The 22,640-nt window shown below is 35.3% G+C and overlaps 1 protein-coding gene and 1 non-coding gene across 3 annotated transcripts in view; one reads left to right on the top strand and one right to left on the bottom strand.

Annotated features, from left to right (window-relative positions):
• The window catches only part of RTTN (rotatin), a 75,306-nt gene that overhangs the window by 15,635 nt on the left and 37,031 nt on the right, over positions 1-22,640 (top strand). Inside the window, exons 1-16 of one of the 2 annotated variants that reach the window (XM_072328876.1) lie at positions 522-574; positions 2,182-2,352; positions 3,632-3,844; positions 4,959-5,071; positions 6,952-7,078; positions 8,299-8,424; positions 8,736-8,852; positions 10,395-10,534; positions 10,766-10,937; positions 12,119-12,218; positions 13,722-13,810; positions 15,472-15,589; positions 15,869-15,965; positions 17,322-17,390; positions 17,713-17,901; positions 20,709-20,948. In XM_072328876.1, coding sequence (XP_072184977.1) covers positions 2,269-2,352; positions 3,632-3,844; positions 4,959-5,071; positions 6,952-7,078; positions 8,299-8,424; positions 8,736-8,852; positions 10,395-10,534; positions 10,766-10,937; positions 12,119-12,218; positions 13,722-13,810; positions 15,472-15,589; positions 15,869-15,965; positions 17,322-17,390; positions 17,713-17,901; positions 20,709-20,948 — 1,994 coding nt within the window. In that variant the 5' untranslated portion in view covers positions 522-574; positions 2,182-2,268. Of the gene's footprint in view, positions 1-521; positions 575-2,181; positions 2,353-3,631; positions 3,845-4,958; positions 5,072-6,951; positions 7,079-8,298; positions 8,425-8,735; positions 8,853-10,394; positions 10,535-10,765; positions 10,938-12,118; positions 12,219-13,721; positions 13,811-15,471; positions 15,590-15,868; positions 15,966-17,321; positions 17,391-17,712; positions 17,902-20,708; positions 20,949-22,640 lie in introns of those variants that run through there. The other variant, XM_072328875.1, reaches the window with a different exon arrangement.
• On the bottom strand, positions 20,148-20,220 carry TRNAA-AGC (transfer RNA alanine (anticodon AGC)). Its single transcript has one exon. It is a non-coding gene; the product is annotated as a tRNA-Ala (tRNA).

Raw genomic sequence — 22,640 nt, 5'->3', positions numbered from 1 at the left:
GTATTATTGCAGAAGAGCAATTTGACTTAAATGATAACTTTAACTTTTCTTTTTACGTTATAAACTATTTATTTGAAAGTAGAGGGAAAACTGTTTAGATCCCAAACTGGAATTTTAAAGTACCTTGTGTCCATTTCCTACATAGGTGTATAGATTCTCACAGATTTTGACTACTCTCTGTGGCTTAGCTGAGAAAGAAAGGAGAAAGCTGCCTCAGAAGAGATTAAAAACCTTGTGGTGCTGTTTGCCTCATATTTAAATTACTGAAAATACATATTGAAATCAGTTGAGAGTTGTTGTAGACATGAATCATCAAATTAGTGAATGACAGGTTGTATGGGAAATTGGTAATCACAGCCTGAACCTCTGATTAATCAGCTGAGGCAAGTGTTGGTCAGCTGTGGGAGCACAGGTGAGAGTAATTTAGCTGCGCTCCAGGAAGGGGTGGAGCTTGACTCCACCTCCTCTAGACCTCATTTAACGGCTGACCACCACTAAGGCAGCATCTTTTGGAGATCGCTCCTCTGTGAAGATTGTCTCAGTGTTTCCCAGCAGACTGAAGGCTTCTATATTGGTGAGTTTTTCCTGTCGATAACCTTTTGGGTATTTATTACCACCTCTCTTGTACCATTACCATCTTTACGTTATTGTCACTGTACACAGGTGAAGTAGGAAGTGGTGACTTGCTTTTTTGAAGTTGATGGAAAGCTAAAACATTAGCTGGCATAGCTTATGCCTATTGCAAAAATACCAGAGATGGAGAGGCTGGAGCTTGTTTAAAAACTTGTTAACTGTAGTCTCAAATGCACATGGCCTAAGTTAGTTTTCATGAAGATACCGCTAAATATGAAACAATAGTATTGCAATAATTGTTAATTGAAATATTACAGGAGATACCTACTCAATACTGTACAAATGATTATATATACATTAGTTATAGGAACTAGCAGCGAATGAGCTTTTTTCTTTGTACTGGAGTACAGATCTGTCAAAATCTATTGTAATTGATCAACATTTAGTCAATACTGAGGATTCCTTGCAGAACATTAAATTAAAGAAGTGTAGGTGAGAAGAGTCCTTAAGAGGACAGTGCTTGTTTTATACTGTTCTCTTACTCCTCATTCTGCAAAGAATAAGAGGAGAAAATGCAATGAAAAAAGCCCTGCAGGTTGAAATAATGAGTGGTTTAATTAAAGGAAAAGTGGGGGGGAAAATAGCCCAACAACAACAACAAAACAACAAAGGTCATGCAGAAGCAAAAGGAGAGAAATTTTCTGTACTTCCCATCAGCCACATTTCTGGGATACAGGACCTCGTTATGCTTTGGAATTTCTTGGGAAGATGGATGCTGTAAATGACAAGAGTCCCCAGCTTAATGTGGCAAACTGTAACTGGCATTGTCAGGATCATGACATACGCTATTCTGTTTGTTTGTTTTAGGATTTTGCACTTGTTTAGAATGAAATTCAAATTCCTTGAAGGAAACAACTGTGGAAGTTGCCCGTATATCTTCTCTGTAAGAGGTTACGGGCCTTGCCACCATGACTACGCTGCCTCAGGGTGCATTCCTTACTGGTATCTTATTTTTTAACATGAATTAGAAATGCATCCTCATATTTGGTATTGCCTAATTGTCACTATAAAAACTGGTGTTTGAGAACTGGCATTCCAAGTGTAGAGATTCTGGGTTGTTTTTTTTTGTTTGTTTCTTTCTTTCTTTCTTTTCAAGTGACTGGATTCTGTGTCTGTGAGCTGGATCTCTCTCAATGACAGTGATATATAAACATACATACAACATTTGATATTGACAATTTTTTTTTCTTTTTTTAAATGTTTTTGAGTTGAAGCTTCATCAGTAGGTTCATATTAGCTCCTGATATTTCTAAAATGCTAGAAATTCTAAGGTGAAGCAAGGAGGAATTGAGAAAAGACAAAAACAAGGGAAGAGAGTAACCAATACTGGGTAACTAATGAACAAAGTATTCAGAACTACAAATGCAGGTAAAGTGAGGTCTAAAACTAATTCTGTTCAGATGACAAATGAAATACTGTGTATGTTGTACCATTTCTGCAATTTTAAATTAGTTTGTATAATTTTTTTTTAAAGGTTCTGCAGGTGCTATATAAACAACACAATAAAAATACGTCGATTGTTTCTAATGATTGTGTCTTTGTTTTCAGAAAGACAAATTGCTTCTGGTCTTGGGCTTGCTTGGAGAAACTATACTATACCACAAAACCAATATAAGTACAGAGCAGCCTGAGGTGATGATGGTGCATCACAGGATGGCATTTGTTAGCATTTCTCTTTTCACAGTTAGATTGCTACAAACACTTCTTCCCGTGGAAAAGGTAGGCCATGCTAATTTTAAAAGTGATTGCATTTGCTTTTTGCATTTTAAAAGGACATGTTCTGCAGTGATTAATGTTGGGAAGAATAGCCACCAAATAGAGAAATTCACCTGATTTACATGGGCTGAAAAATGGTTGTGGAAGGGAATTTTGTCTTCAGGTATTGGTATATTCTGCAGAAACTGCTGTAGAACACAGGTCTTAAAAAAAATAAAAATAAAAAAGTATGCAGCTTTTTAATGAGGTTTGCGATATTATATGTTCTTCCTTTAGCATTTCTTTCTGGTATTATGAGTGGTTTGCAAAACTATGCTGCCCCCTGCTTGTTTATTGTTGGCGTGATATGTCTAGTGTTGTGTTCTCTTGAAAAATCATCCGTAGTTTTATGGAGTGAAGTGAGCAATTATGTTTTATGCTTCAAACTGATTTAAACTATTATGTGCTTCTAATGCTCTTAAAAAGTTGTGTTGTAGCTCTTCTGTTGTTTCTTTTGAATTTATTTCCTGTGGGCATTCCAAATTTAAACGTTTTTGTGAGATGCAAAGTGGTAGAAGATGTTTAAAGTTCACTTTAAAAACTTGTATTGTCCACATTTTTCGTCTATAATATTGCAGTGTAGTTTTCTTTGATATTATTCAACTTGAATAGCAGATTTTCTCAGTTTCTTTTTTGCTATGAATATTAAATCTTTTCCTAATAATGCAAGTAGATTCTTGTCTCTGCAAGCAAGAGCACACGTATTAATCTACTGACATTTTATATTTTTTCTTACTCTGCAATGTGCAAAAAATTTTTAATTCTGCATATGATAGGAGTTGGAAAAAAAAATGCTACTGTATTTGAGGTCAAAATTTTAATTGAATGAATACTGAACACTTGCAGTAGAAAATAAAAATAAAGATGAAGTAAAATAATAGGTATTCCTATTCTTAGTGTATGTTACTGTTACGTGGAATTGTACAGATAATTGTGGTCTGTGTATTCTCTGCCATCTAGTGGTTAAACAGTAAATGTCAATCTGTGATGCTGGTACTGAATCAGACTCATCTTTTATATCTGGTTGCAAGTCTGGTGTTAGGACTGGCATTTACTGGATTCCTACATTTAATAATAATTTTACAACTATTCCTGATAGAGAACTCTTTTGATTTGTGTTTCTTCGTCTAAATTTTACCTAGTAGCTGTAGTGATTGTACTTCTTGAAAGACTATAAATGCTGATGTTGGTTTACTGTATTTTCAGACTGTGATATTCTGAAATATTCTTTTCTTTTCTGAAGGCAAGCAAAGTTTTGCAAAAGAGTTTGCTGAGTGCTTTGTTCCTTCTGTCTCTGGATGTGCCTTTTTCCTTGGAATATCCAAGCATTCACGAAGCCATTGCAGCCTATTTGGAACAGATGAGTTCTGAGAACTACAGTATTTATAAACAAGCTTCAGAAGCTGCTTATTCGATTGAATGTACTTGTAGCTTTATGATTGAAGTTCATAAGAAGGTGTAGAATTTTATTATATAAAGCATATTTTTATTAATAATAAAGTGAATTTATTTCCTATGTTTTTCTTATCTTATAAAAAGTGTATTTTAGTGTTGCCACAGAAAACTCATGAGTATTTTGTAGCATTCCAGATTTGTTTAACTTATATTTGTTTTCATTAGCATTATTCCTGTTGTTGTCTATTAAAACAAGCAATCACAAAGACAACAAAAAAACTTCAGGCAAAAACAAAGGAATAAACACTTTCAAGTGACCATGTGATCTATTATGCAGAAATAAATTAAAGCAAGTGCTATATTTCAGTATACAGTTTAGTATATTTGAATATTTAAATTCAAAACTATCTGTCAATTCTAGCTCTAAGATACTGCTACTTTTATACTGTGTAAAATCTGTATGTTTCAATTTGTTATGCAGATAACAAATATACTGTGTTTTATCAGTTAAGAGGTTGTAGCGTGGTACTGAAACATTCTTCTCCATTAATAAAATGGACAAGTAATTCCTGATGGTGCAAAATTCTTGCTGCATTCTCACTAAAATGTTGATGAACAAAATACAGTGATAGGAATGACCTATTATCTTAAATCTGAGTGAATACATCCTTTACATAAAAAGGGTCCGAACTTGATGCAAGCAGTATTTTAGTCATAAAATATTATTTGCACTGAAGTTGCAATCTTCAAATTGAAGTGCTCGCATTTAATATGTTTGTTAACTGAAAGTATGGAGACATATACATAGACTTATTTACTTATTTTTAAAAACTTACCCTAATATTCATAGTGAATTGTTAAAAGCTTAGTTTTTTTTTATACTCTATTCTCAGACACTTTAGAAAGTGTTTTGAATAGTGTTGGAGTGTTCGTGTTGTAAAATGTTAGATATTGACTTTAATAGAAATTTTTTTAACAGTTGAGTTTTCAGCTCACAGGAACAGGTACTAAAATGTATTTGTTAATCAGGCACTGTGAACTTCTCTTTGAAAGGCTGAACTAATATTTACGTAGTAGAAACATTAAATGATTAATTTTAAAAGGTGAGGAAATAACATTTTATAGTTTTAATATTACTAATTCTGATAGTTCCTTTTCTTCATTTTACTTTTCAGGGAGAGAAGAATCTTACTGAGTTAGTAGAATTGGCAGATCAGGCTTTACATAGCCTACCCTACCATCAACACTTGCCCTTGCTTCGGGAGAGCATTCACATATGTTCTAATATGTAAGTGTATTACTGTTTAACTTATCTGAGAAAATATATGTATTTTTAATGGATAAACTTTCTCAAGTGGGATCTCAATTTATGTATCTGTATTTGAAATTCAATTTTCTTTTAGGTAATGAAATATCTCTTGTGAGCAGTTTGCACCATCCAATGATTGACTGCTTAAAAATGGAATTTCAGCTGCTAAGAATGTTTTACTCTTTTCTAAATGTTAAAATACTTTGAGCTCTATTTTTGTGTTTTTTATGTTTTGCGAGTATAACTTCCTTTTATTTTACTTTCAAAACTCCTGAAGAATTTATTTTGTTTTACATACAGTGTCTTGCAATATTCCATTTCATTTATTAAAATGTCTGTTTTAATTGCATTTTCTTTTTTAGATTTTCCATCTTAGCCTCTATTAGAGTAACAGCTCAGGGGGCTGGGATTGTTTAGCCTGGAGAAGAGGAGGCTTGGGGGAGACCTCATTGCATTCTGCGACTTCCTGAAGGGAGGTTATGATGAGGAGGCACTTGGCCTCTTCTCCCAGGCAACAAACAGAACCCAAGGAAATGACCACAAGTTGTGTCAGATGAGGTTTAGACTGGACATAAGAAGGAACTTTTTCTCTCAGAGAGTGGGCAGGCACTGGAACGGCTGCCCAGGGAGGTGGTGGAGTTGCCATCCTTGGCGGTGTTCAAGGAGCTAGGGGATAATGGCTTAGTGGTTTTCTGTAGGTATGGTAAAGGGAGCACGGTTGTACTAGACAATCTTGTAGGTCCCTTCCAACCTGGTGATTCTATGATTCTAATTTAAGTTACTCTGTCCTGTCTTGAAAAATTGTGTCATATACTTAATTAGAAATACAAAATCTCAATTTCACAGTATTTCAGAGCTTTAGGGATTAATTTCAAAGGAAACTACATTTAAGTGCTACCTAATAATAATAGCTTTTAATTATGAAATGTCAGAATACTTGGGCTGCTCCAAAAGTAATACCTCCTATTTTGTTATGTTGGCCCACAACATCAGAGATGGATGTTGGTGGTATGACAATAGAGTTTGAACCTTCATATAGTTATCCACAGAATTGTAGGGGCTGGAAAGGACCTTTAGAGATTATCTAGTCCAACCCTCTGCAAAAGCAGGTACCCTAGACAACTTGCAGTGCTGGGGCTCTGGGACTTAGTTGTCCTTTGATATTCCATTATGTTTTGTTGCCATACAGCATTTAACAGCAGAGACGCAGTCTGACAAAATGTCGTCTGGTGCAGATTTTAGAGTGTAGCTTGTAGGATCTTGTTCAGAGGAAATTTCAGGGTTTTTTTTTTTTGTTTGTTTTTCAGTATTCTAATCCTTTTAGAGTTAATTTTTGTTAGGTAATTTTTCCAAAAACAGGAGTTTCACTTGAATTATTATATTTTCTCTAGTGTCCAAACTTTTTGTGATAGTGAGATGGACTGTGATTTCTAACAGTAAAAACAAAACGTGACAATAAAACCCCGAAAGCACTAGAATCTTCATAAGAAGATCCTACTGAGGCTCAGGTTGACATAAATGTTTTTCCGGTTCCTTATTTTGATTAAAGGAGTTTGGAAAAACTATGGTTTTTGTTTCCTTATGTGTGTGAAAAGAAGGCATTTTTACGAATGTTAAGATTGATATTATAATTTTGTTAAATCTTTTGTGGTCTTGATCTTTTGTCTGTCAAGTTGTTTTTCTCTTCAGGAAGAATTTTGGAGTTATTATCTTGAAATTTAGCAGGAAAATTTTTATCTGGTTCTTGTAAAATAAATTTATATACATTTGTAAAATATATGCATGAAATCATAGTTCTATAATTTATTATACAATTTATTATAATTGATAATGGAAATTCAACTATTCTTCATTTTAAGTTCTAAGTCAGTCCAGGCTGACCCATTGCTCCACACTGAGAGTCAGAATGTGCTTCTCCGTCTGTTGGCTCATCCATTGCTGAATATAAAAGCTGAAGCCTATCGCTGCTGTCTGGAAGTGGTTAAGGTTAGAACTGCTGTTTCCTTATCACTTGTTGTTGTGCTAATGTATAATGTGTGATTTCCTCATGAAAAGGAAGTTCTGCTTACCATATGATACACTGTTTTACCTGTACCGGCATGGGTTTGCAGTTTGCTGTTTTACTCTGGTATCTAAAAATACTTAGAGTAAGCTTCAGGTACTTCTATTCAGAATGTCCATAAAGGGTGAGGAAAGCCAGTGACTGACAACTTAGCTTTTTTCAAAAGGACACTTAGTAATATTGGTCACTTGTTGTTTTGTTGATAGATTTTGTGTTGGTTTTTGCTGCTGCTCTGCAGAAGTATTTCAAGTTAAATTTGTTTTTTGAAAATAACTGGAGTGTTCACTTGTCTGCTGAAATGAGATTGACCAGCTTCTATTCTCCATGAGGTTTTCTACTTGCCTTTGTTGTGCTTTTTTGATTCAGTTAGTATTTTTTGTTTGTTTGTTCTTGAGCAAAAATCATTTTGAGTTGACTGGTTGTCTGCTTTTTGCAAAGATATCTGCTTAGAAATGATAGAATAATGAAATACCGACACTTTCAGAATACATGTATTTTACTTCAGTTTAATTGCTCAGACTGTATAAAAATGTGGAAGAAAATGATTATTTTTCCCTATGTGTAAATGTCTGGAGAGTGTTTAATAATATGTAATTCCTTTATGTGCCAAGTCTTTTTTTTTTAAACCCACTACCTGTGGTTTTTGTTCATATGTTCTAATAACGATAGGACTAGAGCATCAACTTCCTAGAAGTATATGGTTGTATTCTTTATTAACAGTGGTAGTGTCTTATTAATCAGATCATTTCAGGTATTCAGTAATATTGACTTACATCAGTGAAAACAAAAAACACTTTTCTGTTTCGCTGTTTGCCTCCACTGAATGGCAGTTGTAACTTTTTGTGAGATTTTTACCTGCCTGTTATGTTTCGCTAATTGTAATGTAACACTAATAATAGCTACATATAGAATGTAGCTATTGTTTAAAATCAAAATGAAATGATTTAGCATTTCTTATTCTTATATAGTAGCAGCAACTTTTAGTCAGTGATCTATGAAGATGTTTCTTCCAGAACTATAATGTTTAGCTTTCAGAACTTTAGTCTTCTTAGCTGCACACACTAGTTTTCACTGCATGACTACTCCAGGCAGTAGTGAAATCTGCATGGAATTTTAAAACTAACTGTCTTTATTTTTACTGAAGGACTGTTTAGGTATTCATAATGTTGCTGAATCTGTCTCTTCAATCTGCCATGGAGTACATTTTCTTCTTCATCCAAAAGTTTTATATGAAATTGTTACGTTTGGACTTCAGGAAGAAAAAAATGAGGTACTGTGTTTAGTAAAAGTATTTATAAGTTGATATTATTATGGTGCTCTGAGGCTTACCTGAAGTTTTTACTACATAATTTTTCTATATACATGTGGAAAGAGTGAAGGATTAAGAGACCAATGAAAAGCGAAATGTTATTCGTTTCAGTCATTTTTAACAGCCTGATGTTTAGTGTGACTGATAATTGAGATTTTTTTTTTTTTGTATTAATATTTTCTATTACACTGTTGTTAACCTGATGTAAACACATGAGTTGTTGAATTAGTTTCTTCTTTTTTTATTATTTATTTTATTTTTTAATTGTGCAGGTAAACTCCTCAGCCAAGGCCATTCTGATGCATCTATTGCAGGGCCAGTTAGTAATGACAATATTGACTTGGAACAAGTTTCTTGAGGCTCTCTATCCCATCATTCCTGTTTTACAGGTACTTCTGTGTGCTATTAACAGTATTTAATGTATGAAATCTTGTAAACAGCAGCATGAATCTCGTAAGGAGCAAACAATATTTACTTAAGTAGCAGGTGGAAAGTAGATTAACAGTGAAATACTCCTGTGTCAAATGGTGAAATGCCAATCGAAGTTACTTCTTTGATGTTTGTTTGTAGACAAATTTTAGCCTGTTATCATAATAGAAATTGGCAGTTACTGGCTGAGACTTAAATTTTTTTTGAGGATATGAGTGAAAATCCATATTGTCACCTGCATACTTATATATATCTTCAATACCTGTGTCTAAGAAGTTGTTCATGAAAACATTGAAAAGAACTTGTCCTAAGCTGGAGCCCTAGGGAGCCTAACTAGGGACTGGCTACCAGCCTGGTGTAAGCCTGTTTACTATAACCCTTTGTGCTCTACCCATCTGCCAGTTGTTCACGCGTCGTATTATGTCTTCGTCAAGCTGCATGCTGGGCATTTTGTCCAGAATGATACTGTTAGATCACCAAAACCTTTGCTGAAATCTCCAAACTTCCACCTCCTGGCTTCTACTGCTTAACTAGGAGGGTTACTTTGTCACAAAAGGAAATCAAGTTTGTTTACCCTTGCGAACTGGTATTGACTGTTACCTGTGACTGCTTTGTCTTTCAAATGTCTTTCAGTAATTTATAGACTAGTCTCTATAATTTTACCAGGCACTTAAGTGAGGTTGATAGGTCTATAATTACCAATGCTGTCTTTCTTGCCCTTGAAAATTAGGACAATATTTACCAGCTTCCATTTGAATGTGAACTTTCCAGATTCCCAAGACCATTGAAACATAATTGAGAGAGGTCTTGTGAGGTTTCTTTCTCTTGTTTTCTTTTGAAATATCACTCTTGATTATTATTTATGCTTACTTAGTATCATTGCCAGAAATTTCTTCTTTGCCTGTGTCTGAGTATTACCATAAATTGAAATTTATTGAAATCATTAAGTAAGATGGTCTATGAAATAGAAGGATTAGATTGGATGTCTGCCACAAGCAGAGGAAGTGCAGTATGAAAGGGACAGGAGGGAAGGTTACTGGTGGAGAAAGCTCTGAAGAAATGTCAGCTTTTCTGTTGCACATATGTTTGCATTCCATTGATATTCAAGATTAGATGGTGATTTTAATATAAGTGTAGGCTAAATGTGTGAGAAGGAATTGTCTCATTTTTCTAGAGTACAGTTTTTCTTTATGCTGTGGCTTATAGTGACTACATAAAACAAACATACAAACAAAAGCACCAGCAGACAGAGGGTTAAAGCTTCAAATGAAAGTGAGCCAAGTAAGAATCTTTAGATAAACTTTATGCAGTATCATTTTTTTTCCATGAAGGAATTTTAATCTACAGGAATATATATTATTTTTGTAAGTTATGGTTATTATTATTTTTTTTCCAGTTGCTACTCTCCATTAGTGTGTAAAAGAGCAGGAATTACTTGTTGAATTTGCTAAGTTTTTAATTTAATTTTTTTCTTAAATTTAGGGGATTTGTTTTTGTTTTAGGGTTACGCTGACACGAAGGATGAGCTAGGCAACTGCATCCTCACTTTGAGTGAAACATCCTCTGACAAAGGAGATGGTATCCTCCCTAGAACTTCCAGGCTACGAGCTGCTCTGCGTCTTCTCTTCTCAAAAAAACACTTGTGTGTATTGCCTTGCAACATTTCAGCATTTCTTTAACATTTGTGCCAAAAATGTCTTCTTTAGAACAAACCTAAAAATAATTGACTATTATACCTTTCAAATCAACCCACTGTATAAAGTAAAGCCTTTGTTCCCCCATACAGTATTAATTTTATAAATTAATGTTTAACAGTGTCACTAGCATTTTCTGTTATGAGCTCTCTATATATTTATTTTGTTTGCTCCTTTAGGGTTCGTTCTGTAGCACTTAAACATCTATTATTCCATCTTTTGAATGAAGAAGGAGCAAGCCTGAAACGTCCATGTCTTCATGGCAGTGTGTTTACTAGTTTATCAAACTTGTTCGTTATAGAAGGAGCTATTGAGCTGAAGTTGGATGATAAAATGGAGTCTATATTTAAGGTGAGCTCTGTCCAAATACTGTATCATTGGCACAATGATACACTGTAACAATTGTTTGTTACTTATTTGTTCTGTTGTTTTGTTTTGTTTTTTTCCCCCCTCTGTGGATCAGTAAACATAAAGACTGAAGTGCAAAGGGAACAGGCTTACCCTGCTTATGACAATTTAATTGTGTGTGGGTAAAGTCTGATTTTTTTTTTTTCTGAGATTTTTTTTTTTCTACAGAACCTGTTTTTTACTGAAGAAGATAGGTTTCAATATGAAAATATTCTAAAATAAAGGGAAATTGCGTCTGTTTTTTAAATATTATTGCTTCTGTGGAAAGGAAAAATAGTCATGAGTATGTATATAAAGGAAAATTTATCTTTCTGCATTTGGTTAATTAAGCTGTGTTTTCTTATTTACTTATTTTTTCCTCTCTTCCATTCTTTTCCTTTCTTTACACTCATGAGATTAGCAACTATTTAACATATTGTTAAGGTGATTCCTCTCTGTTTTAAAATTATTCTGACCACGCTTGATTTATACTCCAAAAACCATAATATGAAATTTGCACAGATATATAGAATGATTTTAGTTCTTCTAACCCATTTGCCATCAGACCCCTTCACAGACTAAAAATTATTGATTCTAGTATTCCTGTGTAGTTTTGGGCTTTCTGTAATCTTGCACAATCTGAACATTACTTATTAGAAATCAGCTTCTGTTGTTTACTAAAAACTATTCTTTGTATATTACAGAAATTAGAGTTTTGTTATAAAAGGGCTACAGTCTTTTCCTTCCTTATTTTGTACACGTTGAATCTAATTAAATATTTTCTAACAAAGAATATAAGCCCTTACTTTGTTGGAGTCAAGATCTTTTCAGTTATGTTCAGTGACAGGACAAAATGGAATGGACACAAAGTGAAACATAAGAGGTTCCATCTAAACATGAAGAAACATTTCTTGACTGTTCAGGTTACAGAGCACTGGCACAGGTTGACTGTAGATGTTGTGGAGTCCCTTTAAAGATATTCTAAAGCAGCATGTTAATCTAGGCAACTCTCTATAGGTGTCTACATCTTTGTGGCTTGAACCTCCTGAAGTCCCTTCCATCTGCAATTCTGAGAAGAAATGTGACAATTTACCTTATTTCACAATTGCATATTGGTTGTAAATCTTATATAACTTTACTTTTAGGTAGAAACAATTGAAAAGCTTTATGACATCTTGACTTCTGATGCTGTTGACATAGTTCTACGAAAGTCAGCAGCTGAGCAGCTGGCCATTATTTTACAAGGTAAAATTATTGAGAAAATTTATAGTCAAATGTTGTCCATCAGGTGAACTTTTAGTTACTCTTAGTTGCTACTTTTGTGTATATTTCTGCAAATTGTGCTTTTTGTAAGTTTTATATATATTTTTGGAACAGAATGTAGTGCTGTTGTGGACAGTAGTGTTGTTTTTGTTACCATCAAGAATAAGAAATAGTGATCTTACTTGTTTGAAAACAGCTACCCTTGGTAATAGAGGAAGAAGCTTAATTTTGTAAGCTCTGTAAGAACTTTTTTTTTTCAGCCTTGCCTTTTAAATGTTTATCTTTCTGTTGATTTGTGGTACAACTGATGGTGCTTCAAATATTTTCTTTTACTACTTTAAGTACTATAACTTGATTGAAGGAGCTGATGTTTACTATAAAATATACAAGTATTTTTGGTGTTGTTCCATTTTAATTAGGGAAGTCAGTTCTTAGATTACATAGTTTACTTTTACATGTTTTATGTGTAGTGGAGAATTTCTTCTAATATCCTAAATGTTTTTCTCCATTTTGACATGGTCATGTCATGAACATAATTTGGTAAACTCAGGTTAAGCTTCCATGTTTATATCCCCTTTCAAAGTTGAGATATAGACTCTAAGGCATGTAGTATGTTTGCAGGAAACATGCTCCTGCTTATAATCTTTGATTTCATTTAAGTTACTAATTTTCATTGATGAGTTTGTTTGTTTTGTAATTGTGTTGCTCAGATGGGCAGAAAAAATATGAATTGTTACAAAGAATTGATTAAAACATATGTAAACAGTCTTTGGTAGAGTATGATTTGGCTCAGTGCAGAATTGCAGCCTGAAGCACAAATTTTACTCAAGAAACACAGATCATAAAGAGAGCATGGGAATGTGATCTTAGATAATATCAAAATTGAATTTTTGTTTTCAGAAAAATGATCAGAAAATTGAGGAAATGTCTATTTTAAATTGTAAATTATAGTTGGCTATGACAGAAAATGTTTTCAGATGTCAAGAGACAATGTGCAAGTTTTCATAGGATAAAGTTGTACAGTAAAAAAAATGCAGTTTTTTTCATAAAAAGGCTATTTAGGATATTTAAGAGGCTACTATAGTCAGATCATTATATTTACTTATTTGTTTTTGCCTTGGAGAGTATTATCTGAAATTTGTGCTGTGATGTCTGCTTGTATGAGCATCTCTGGTCTTTTTCACTTGTTATATAGATAACTGTGAGTTAACTGTGCAGTTACTGTCAAGTTTTTCAGAAGGACTAATGATGCATTTTTTAACTAGCATTTATTCTGTCTTCAGGATAGCTGAGCTAAAGAAAGACTGATGAATGAGACTTTGTGGAGGCTTTCTTTAGTAGGACTAGAGCTTTACTTGCTGTTAAAATTGCTAATCAACAGAACAAGTTTTTCTCTCAATGGAAGTTTTTGATCATTGAGAAAAGTTCAGCAATAAATTGATTATGAATATGGTTTTTGTTAACCACCTTTTGTTTTTCCTACAGATACCAACATGCATGGTATTGTGAAAAAGTTGGGTGTCATAGAAAAGGTTTTGGCTTACCTTAGTGAATGTGTACATGTGAATGGCAAGGTAAAACTAGCTTAGCATGATGATAGTAGAATTTGCTTTTTTTCTTCACTTAAAGCTAGTTTTCTTTGTGCATCAGTTTTGCATTGTGAAATGTATTTGTTACGTTTCTGATGACATGATTCTCTTAGGGAAGATTAGTTTGTCAACTTGTGAGAATAGTTAGCAGACTGTTGAGTGATGTGGCTCTTAAATATACCTGAACTTCAGTCAGATTTCTCAGTCATGACCAAAACCAACTTTTTTAACTCATAAAAGCTATTGTCTATAATAGACTCTAAAGGTAAGACTTGAGGCAATTTATAATTAAAGATTAGGTTAGACTCATAGCAAGTGAGAATTTACACATCAGGTTACAGTTCAAGAATAAGTAACTTTCTGACTATAGAAGATCACTTAACAAGGGACGGTCTCATAAGATATTTAAAGCTGAGTGCATTTGTGTTGTGAATGAAGAACCTTTCCAGTTTCTTAATACATTTAATCTGGTGGTTGAATTTTTTCTGAAAGTCATTATTTACAGTCATTTAATGTCTGCTTATTTAGGCTATAAAGTTTCTTTTCAATGGAAAAACTGCTTTTCTCAGTTTGCTTTCATAGCATTGGTATAGCAGTCCAACCATCCAAACCTGTAGTTATTGTTTTTAGTTTTTGTTTTTTTAATTTTCTATCATAATGATTTCTTTCCTCAAAATGTGCAAGAGCTGGGTTAGAAAATAAATAATACTGCTTACTTCTTTAATGTATCTTTGTCTAAACAGAAGGCAGTGTTAGTTTCATTAGATCAAAGATAGACCACGTAAATTTTATTAAACAAGTAACTGGGATGCAGTCTAGCCTAGATTCCAGTTCTCGCTTCAAATGATTTTTTATTTCATTCTAAAATCTATAAAGGGGAAAAAAAAATAAATATGCAAAGAACGACACATGAAAAAAATAATTAAATAAAACTTTGCATAATCTTAGTGATATGAATGAAAAAAGTTATAGTAGAGGGAAGAAGCACAATTTTAAAAAAGGCAGTGTATGGTCTCATGCAAAACATGCCTTTTCAAATTAAAGAAGCAGAGCTTTTATCCATTGCATATCCAGTGATGCTGTGTTCAGCAATAGAGTTCACAAAACTAAATTTAAAGGTAGAATCTTGGTTGAGCAAAGTAATGTTCTCTGAAGGATGTGCTGTCTTATTACGCAATGGAGGTGATTTTGGTCCTATTTTTTGCTGCTGACTGATACTTTAACAGCTGCTTGCTTATATTTTGTAATCTGAAAGACTGGGACCAGAAAATTTATATGATACAGTAAGCTATTTGCATTTAAAAAAGAATGAATAAGGTTATAAATAAGTAGTTTTCTAAAATCCTTTATCTCATATATGTGCTCTGGAGAAGTACATATTTTGGAAGTATGTTATATAACCATAACTGTGTTATGAGGCCAGAGACCAGCAATATCACCATCAATTGCTAATAAAATGAAACCAAATGTTATCAGGTATTTTCTAACGAATATACAGTTATGCAGGGATAACATTTTCTTAACTAAAAATCTTTCTATACTATAAATAGTAGAATATGCTTGTATAGCTTAACTATGTGTATTGAGCACCTCATAACAGATCATCCTAATTCAATTTCAATATTAAATTGTTGTTATTCCTGCAGGTTATGGAATCCATAGTGTTACCTTGTTTGACAGTCTTGCGGAAACTCGTATATGCTGATTCAGATGTTCGTCTGTCTCTAGCACAGCAATCGTCTTTGTTGCTTTTACTATTCAGAGGTGAAGATTCTGTTTTGACTTTAATACATAGGTAGAAAGAAAATATGTGAAATATGTCACATGACTAACCAGCAGCTTTTGTGAGTGTCTTGGATAACTTCTGAGTCCATGATATTTTAAAGACAACATTGTTTGCTATTGGTAACAATGTTGTGACATCTTGTTAAGATGTTAGCAAATTATCTGTGGGGGGAAGAAAATAGATTAACCACTGTCCTATGTACTTCTAAATGCCACTGTGTTCCTAACAGTTTTTAAAGTATCTTTTGTTTTATTCAGTTTCCCTGATATCCCAAAATGATCAAGCTGTTTTAACGGAAGCCACAGTATTGCTTTGTCTCCTGTTGTTTGATGAAGTATCAAGAACAGACACGTGGTATGAAAAAAAGTTATTCAATTCCATTCTCTTAATAAAAATTAAAGATTTTCATGAAAATTAGTTTTGTTTGGTTACTTGTGTGTGTGTATATATATGTATGTATATATATAAATTATCCACAGAAGCGTAATATGTTCAAAATTGCATACTTGCATGTCAAATGAATTGTTTCATTATTTAGATTGTATGTCATAGGTCTACTTGGCATGTATAAGTACTTTGTACTTAATAACTAATTACATTTATTTTCATTTTCAAAAAGCCCTGATTTTTCTCTAATCCATGTTTTCCATAAATGGAAACTGCGCTAGTCATATAACTAGCTATGGATGTGTTATTGATGATTTTCTAACTCAATTAGAATTCTCTTATTTACTCTGGCTTTCAAGTGTAGTGGTTGCCTTTAAGTCAAAGGACTTCAGCTAATGTTATGTTGTTATTTTAAATTAGTATGTATGTCAGGAAAAAATATGCTCTTAAAATATGCACACATGAAGTACGCTGGAAAACAATTCTCACATGTGTTTGTCTCTAATAAAAAAAGAGTACATAGGTCACTTCAAGGTATTGCCTCCTATTTATTTCCATGGAAACTACTACAGATGCAAAGAGCACAATAACAGCTGTTTGATAGAGTAAATTCTCAGCTACAAAACACTATTTTTCAACACAGTCAACACCAATTTCTATGCATTTTCACTATCAATGAATAATAAGAGCCTGAATGCTGCGCTCATAAAAATGCACTGGTGGAGGTGACCTGTTGTTGCCATTACTGAAACACACTGTCTCATTGCAGTCCCATCCACTGTTTGGTCTCCATAAACGTTCAGCAGGCACTGATGTATGTGAATGGGTGTCATTTTTTCTGCACGGAGGAATTTAATTCCGCACCTTTCCTTCATACACACTTACATGTCAGATGCTGTTTTGTCAGACTGCCTCTCTGCTGCCATCTGCCACACAGCAACAAAGTATAATGAAATGGCAGGAAGGTTCAACCTCTACTGCCATGCCACTAGTATTTGTCTTTGATGTCATGGGTCAAAATAATAAAATAGGAAACATTACCTTCAAAACAACCTTGTATATAAGCCTGTGCTTTGGTATTTAATTTCATTTTCATGTACTATGTCTCTAGTAGGTATTCTATGTGTATATGACCTAAGAACTACCTGAATATTGCATAATCATAAAGAATCACAGCTTATTAATGTATTAAGCAATGAGTTCTACAAGAGATTTTTGTAGGGGGGGAAAAAGCAAACAGTTGTATCAGAAACATAATGAATAACTACAGCATTAATAGATAATAAAAGTTGAAAATAAGAAGTAAATTAATCTTTCTTTTAGGACTGAGAGCATAAGCAATAATGGTACTGTCCTGCCTGCCTTCAGTTTACCTGTTGCTGTTGTTAGACGGTATGTTGGCTTTTTGTTACCCTTCTTTGTTTTATTCAGCTTTTTTGGGGGGAGGTGGTGAAGGAGAGGTGTGGGTTGGCATTGTTTGTTTTTGTTTGTTTTTTCACTAAACTTAGGTCATTTATGTTTGCTGTCCTTCACAAAGGATAGAAACAAAGGAAAGCCTCCAAAGTTGTCCTCTCTTTTAAATGGTAAAAGTGGAGTTTTTCACCAAGCTTTTTTTTTTTTTTTTCCTGTCAGTTTTGAGAACATTATTTGCAAATTTGAAAAAATTCTTGACTGAAGCATTTAATTGTTGTGTTTATTTGTTTGATTATTTCAGATATCACCTCCCAGTCAAGATCACTGGTCATCATATAGTTAGCCCTAATTCCATTGTAGTGCCTTTGTCTTCTGAAAGCTTGAGTATGAAACCTGTGTTAGATATGCTGAAGATGTCTTGGAATTTGTCATGGTACCATGGGACTGAAAACCTGCTGCGACTGAAAAATTATGAGAAGCAAGCAGAAACGTGAGCTGTTTAATCTTGATTTTAAATCTTAGTATATTTCCTTTAAGTGTATGCTCAACATCAAACAACAGTACAACTTGTTTGTAGTTTGAAAATGTTGTCTTCTAAATGTAAAGGATTGCATCACAGGAGTTGTAAATAAGTTATTGTGATAATACCTAAATCATAGAATTGCTCTGATTGGGAAAGACCTTAAAGATCAAGTCGTACCACAACCTACTACCGTAACAACCCTCTGCTAAATAAAGTCCCCGAGCACCACCTCCCTGGGGAGCCTTTTCCAGTGCTTAACAGCTCCTTATATAAAGAAGTTCTTCATAGAAGCATAGAATCACAAGGTTGGAAAGGACCTACAAGATCATCTAGTCCAACTGTCCTCCCATTACTGTTGCTACCACAAGCCACTAAATCATACCTCATAGCTCCTCATCCAGACATCTCTTGAACACTGCCAGGGACGGTGGCTCCACCACCTTCTTGGGCGGGCCATTCTAGTGCCTGACCACTCTGAGAGAAAAAGTTCTTATGTCTAATTTAAACCTTTTCTGGTACAACTTGCAGCCATTTCCTTGGGTCCTGTTTGTTGCCTGGGAGAAGAGGCCAAGTCCCTCTTCATCACAGCCTCCTTTCAGGAAGTTGTAGAGTGTAATGAGGTCTCCCCTGAGCTGCTTCTTCTCCAGGCTAAACAATCCCAGCAACCTGAGGCTTGTGCTTCAGATCCCTCACTAGTTTCGTTGCCCTTCTCTGGACATGTTCAAGGGCCTTGATGTCTGTCTTGTAGAGGAGGAGCCCAAAACTGAACACAGTACTTGAGATGTGGCCTCACCAGGGCTGAGTACAGGGAGATGTTTACTTCTCTGCTCCTGCTGGTCACGCTATTTCTAATACAGGACAGGATGCCATTGGCCCACCTGGGCACTCTGCTGGCTCGTATTCAGCTGACTGTCCATCGGTACACCAAGGTCCCTTTCTGTCAGGCAGCTTTCCAGCTACTCCTCCCCAAGCTTGTAAGGTTGCCTGGGGTTGTTGACTAAAATGCAGGACCTGACACTTGGCCCTATTGAAACTCATACAGTTTACCTTGGCCTGTTGATGCAGTCTATCCAGGTCCCTCTGTAGTGCCTTTCCTACCCTCTAGCAGATCAACACTCTCTTCCAGCTTGGTGTCATCTGCGAAATTACTGAAGGTGCACTCAGTCCCCTCATCAAGCTCATTAATAAAGATGTTAAGTAAAGTAGCCCTGGGGGACACTGCTCGTGACTGGCCAACAACTGGATTTAACTCCATTGACCACAACTCTTTGGGAAAGACCATCCAGCCAGTGCTTCACCCAGCGGAGTGTACGCCCATCCAAACCGTGGGCAGCTTGCTTCTCCACAAGGATGTTGTGGGGAACAGTGTCAAAGGGCTTACTGAAGTCCAGGTAGACCACATTGACAGCCTTACCCTCATCCACTAAGTGGGTCACCTTGTCATAGAACAAAATTAAGTTTTCAAGTAGAATCTACCATTCATAGACCCATGCTGACTGGCCCTGATCCTCTGGTTACTCTTTCGTTGATCCATGATGGCTCCTGAGATTATCCTTTCCATAACCTCCCCTGGCCCCAAGGTGAGACTGATATGTCTGTAACTACCAGGATTATGTTTCTGGCCCTTTTTGGAGATGGGTGTCACATTGCCAGTCTTCAGTCTGTCTGGACATCCTCAGGACTGTTGAAAGATGATGGAGAGTGGCTTGGCAACCACATCCACAAATGCCCTCAGCACTCTAGGGTTCAGACCATCTGGCCCCATGTACGTGTGAGTGTCCAGCTTTTAAAGCAGGTCCAAAACCATTTTCTCATGGATTATACGTGGCCTATTCTGTTTCCCATTCCCTATCTTCCAGTGCAAGGGGCTCTGTGCCCAGGAAACAACTGATCTTAAAGACTGAGGCAAAGAAAGCATTAAGAACCTCAGCCTTATCCTGATCCTTGGTTACCGTGTTCCCCTGTGTCCAAAAAGGAATGGAGACTCTTCCTAGCCCTCCTCTTACTGTTGATGTATATATAAAAATATTGTTGTCTTTCACCTTAGTGGCCAAGTTCAGTTCTAGCTGGGCTTTGGCCTTTCTAATTTTCTCCCTGCACAGCTTCACTGTTTGTTTGTAATTGTCATAAGTTGCTTGCACCCTCTTCCAAGGACCATAAACTTTCCTTTTGTTCTTGAGTTCCAGCCAAAGGTCTCCATTCAGCCAAAACACTGGAGAATGCGGGTATCGATCCCGCTACCTCTCACATGCTAAGCGAGCGCTCTACCACTTGAGCTAATTCCCCTCTTTCAGTAGGTAATCAAGAAAATTCTCTGGACGTGCTTTGGTGAGCACTTGATTAGTAAGGTTTCTGAGATTCTTTTGTATACAGAATTCAGCATCCCTAATAAATCAGTGTTATTTTAATGTACCCCATTCAAAACAAAAGTAATTTCTTAAAAAGAAAATATTATGGTCAACATCCACAATGCCATAGAGGAAAAATTTGTTACAAACCATGAATGACTCCTTTGAAAGAAGTTTTTGAGAGGTGTCCTCGTTCCAAAGAACTCAAGCAGCTCAGGATTTGAATTCTTGTGAGGCTGTTTGTTGGTGGTGTGTTTTTGGTTTTGGGCTTCTGTTTTGATGTTTTTGAGGTGAAAAAAGAAAGGGGAAAGGATTGGTTAACTGAATTACATCTTGAAGAAAATTTGTATTTTGTTTTCTTATCTGAACTAAAATAATTTAGAAGTATACTCATGGATAATAATTTTTTCTTTTATGCCTTTTCAGATTTTTAGACACACTAAAACTCTCCTCAGAAGACATTCTTATATTGAAAATTACTCACACAACCTGTGGACTGCAGGACTGTCTTAATTCAATCATTCAGGCTGTATCCCACAGGGATGTTAAAGCTTCTCTCATAAGGCTCAGCTTTTATGCTTTGAATGACAGACTTGCTTTAAAATGCATCTCTGGGTCTTGTCGATCCATTTTGAAGAGCATTGTTTGGCAAAAAGCAATAAATAGGTAAGCATACTGAAAGCAAAAATGAATTACAAGTATGTTGTTAAAATTATAAAGTTCATAGTTTTCATATCCTCAATTTTATGCATTTGATAGCCTATGTACTTTTGATTCTGATTGTTTTCTGTGTACATAGTCAGAATGATCCCATGGAAAATTTATTATGTGATCCTATAGTTGACTTCTGTTTCCTTGTACTTTCTAAAGCTAATAGATGAGACTAACCACAGATTATACAGGTAATATAAACACTGGCTTTGCTTGTATGCTATTTTTATTCTTGTTTTTTAATTATTTTTCTGATTTTCTGAGTGTTTGGTTTGTGCATGGTTTTTCTTTGATTAGGAGTGGAATTAATTTCTGTTCATAAAATGCATCATCTATCTGTTTGCAAATAGATCTTTAACAGTTCAGGGTTTTTAATTTAGCTATTTGCAAGCAAACGTGACTGTTCTGTATGTGCTCAGTTTTGTGTATAATCCACTTCTGAGTAGGGATTATTCATTCTACTGAAGTTCTCCACTAGGTCTGACTTTAAAATGCTATTTAGAGACTACAGCCATGTGATTCAAAGCGTAAGTCCACTTATTTCTAGTGTATAGTTTTGTATGCTTTGTTGAAAGATTGGTAAATCAGTGCAGCACAAATTCTCTTGTTTTGTGTTCGGCTGTTTTTTGTCCATCTGTCCAAATTTTGGTTCTAATGTATGGGCTGAGAATCTTCTGTATGCTGTTTAGGAAAATGGGAGTGATTTGTTCTATACCAAGCTTAAGCTACAACAGTTCAGCAAGGGAAATGAAAATTCCTGCATTTGAGATAGAACAAATCCATGCAACCATACTTACTGAGGGCTGATGAGCTGGGAAGCAGCTCTGCAGAAAAGACTGTGAACTTGAACATGAGCCAGCAGTGTTCCCTAGTGGCAAGGAAGGCTGAAGAGTATCCTGAGCTGCACTAGGAGTGTTGCCAGTAGGTCAAAGGAGATGATTTTTACCCCGTGTGGTGTTGATGAAACTGCACTTGAAGAATTGTGTTCACTTCTGGGCTCCCCAGTACAAGAGATACATATACGTCCTAGAAGGAGTCCAAGAAAGTGCCAAATAAGATGTCTATACAACTGGAGTATCTCTTATGAGGAAAGGTCAAAACAGCTGCAACTGCTAATAGAGGACTGCATCTCACTGATATATATGAACACCTGACAGAGACTGCAGAGAAGGTGGAGCCAGATTTCTTTCTATGATGCCCAGTGACAGAACAAGGTGAAATGAGCGAAGATTGAAGCACAAGAGGTCTCCTGATGTTCAGATAGAATATTTTCACTGTGTAGAGCACTGGCACAGGTTGCCCAATGAGGTCGTTAAATCTCTTCCTTAAAGATCTTCAAAAGCCACCTGGACATGGTCCTGAATTAGCAGTTCTACATGACCCTACTTGAGAAGGAGAGTTGGACCAGATGATCTCTAGAGGCCCATTCAAAGCTCACTGTGCATATGATTTTGTCATTTGTTTATGTCAAAATGGCACAGTATAAGAATACCATATTTAAACTGTGGGATATTTAAAATCATGGAATCATAGAATTGTTTGGATTGGAAGGGAACTTTAAAGTCATGTAGTTCCAAGCCCCTGCTACAGGCAGGGACACTTCCCAATCGACCAGGTTGCTCTCAGCCCCATCCAGCCTGGCCTTGA

This window comes from Excalfactoria chinensis, chromosome 2 (genome assembly GCF_039878825.1).
Source record: "Excalfactoria chinensis isolate bCotChi1 chromosome 2, bCotChi1.hap2, whole genome shotgun sequence".
Classification (NCBI taxonomy): Eukaryota; Metazoa; Chordata; class Aves; order Galliformes; family Phasianidae; genus Excalfactoria; species Excalfactoria chinensis.
The sequence above is the reverse complement of the archived record's forward strand: the minus strand, read 5'-3'. Positions and strand labels throughout refer to the sequence as shown.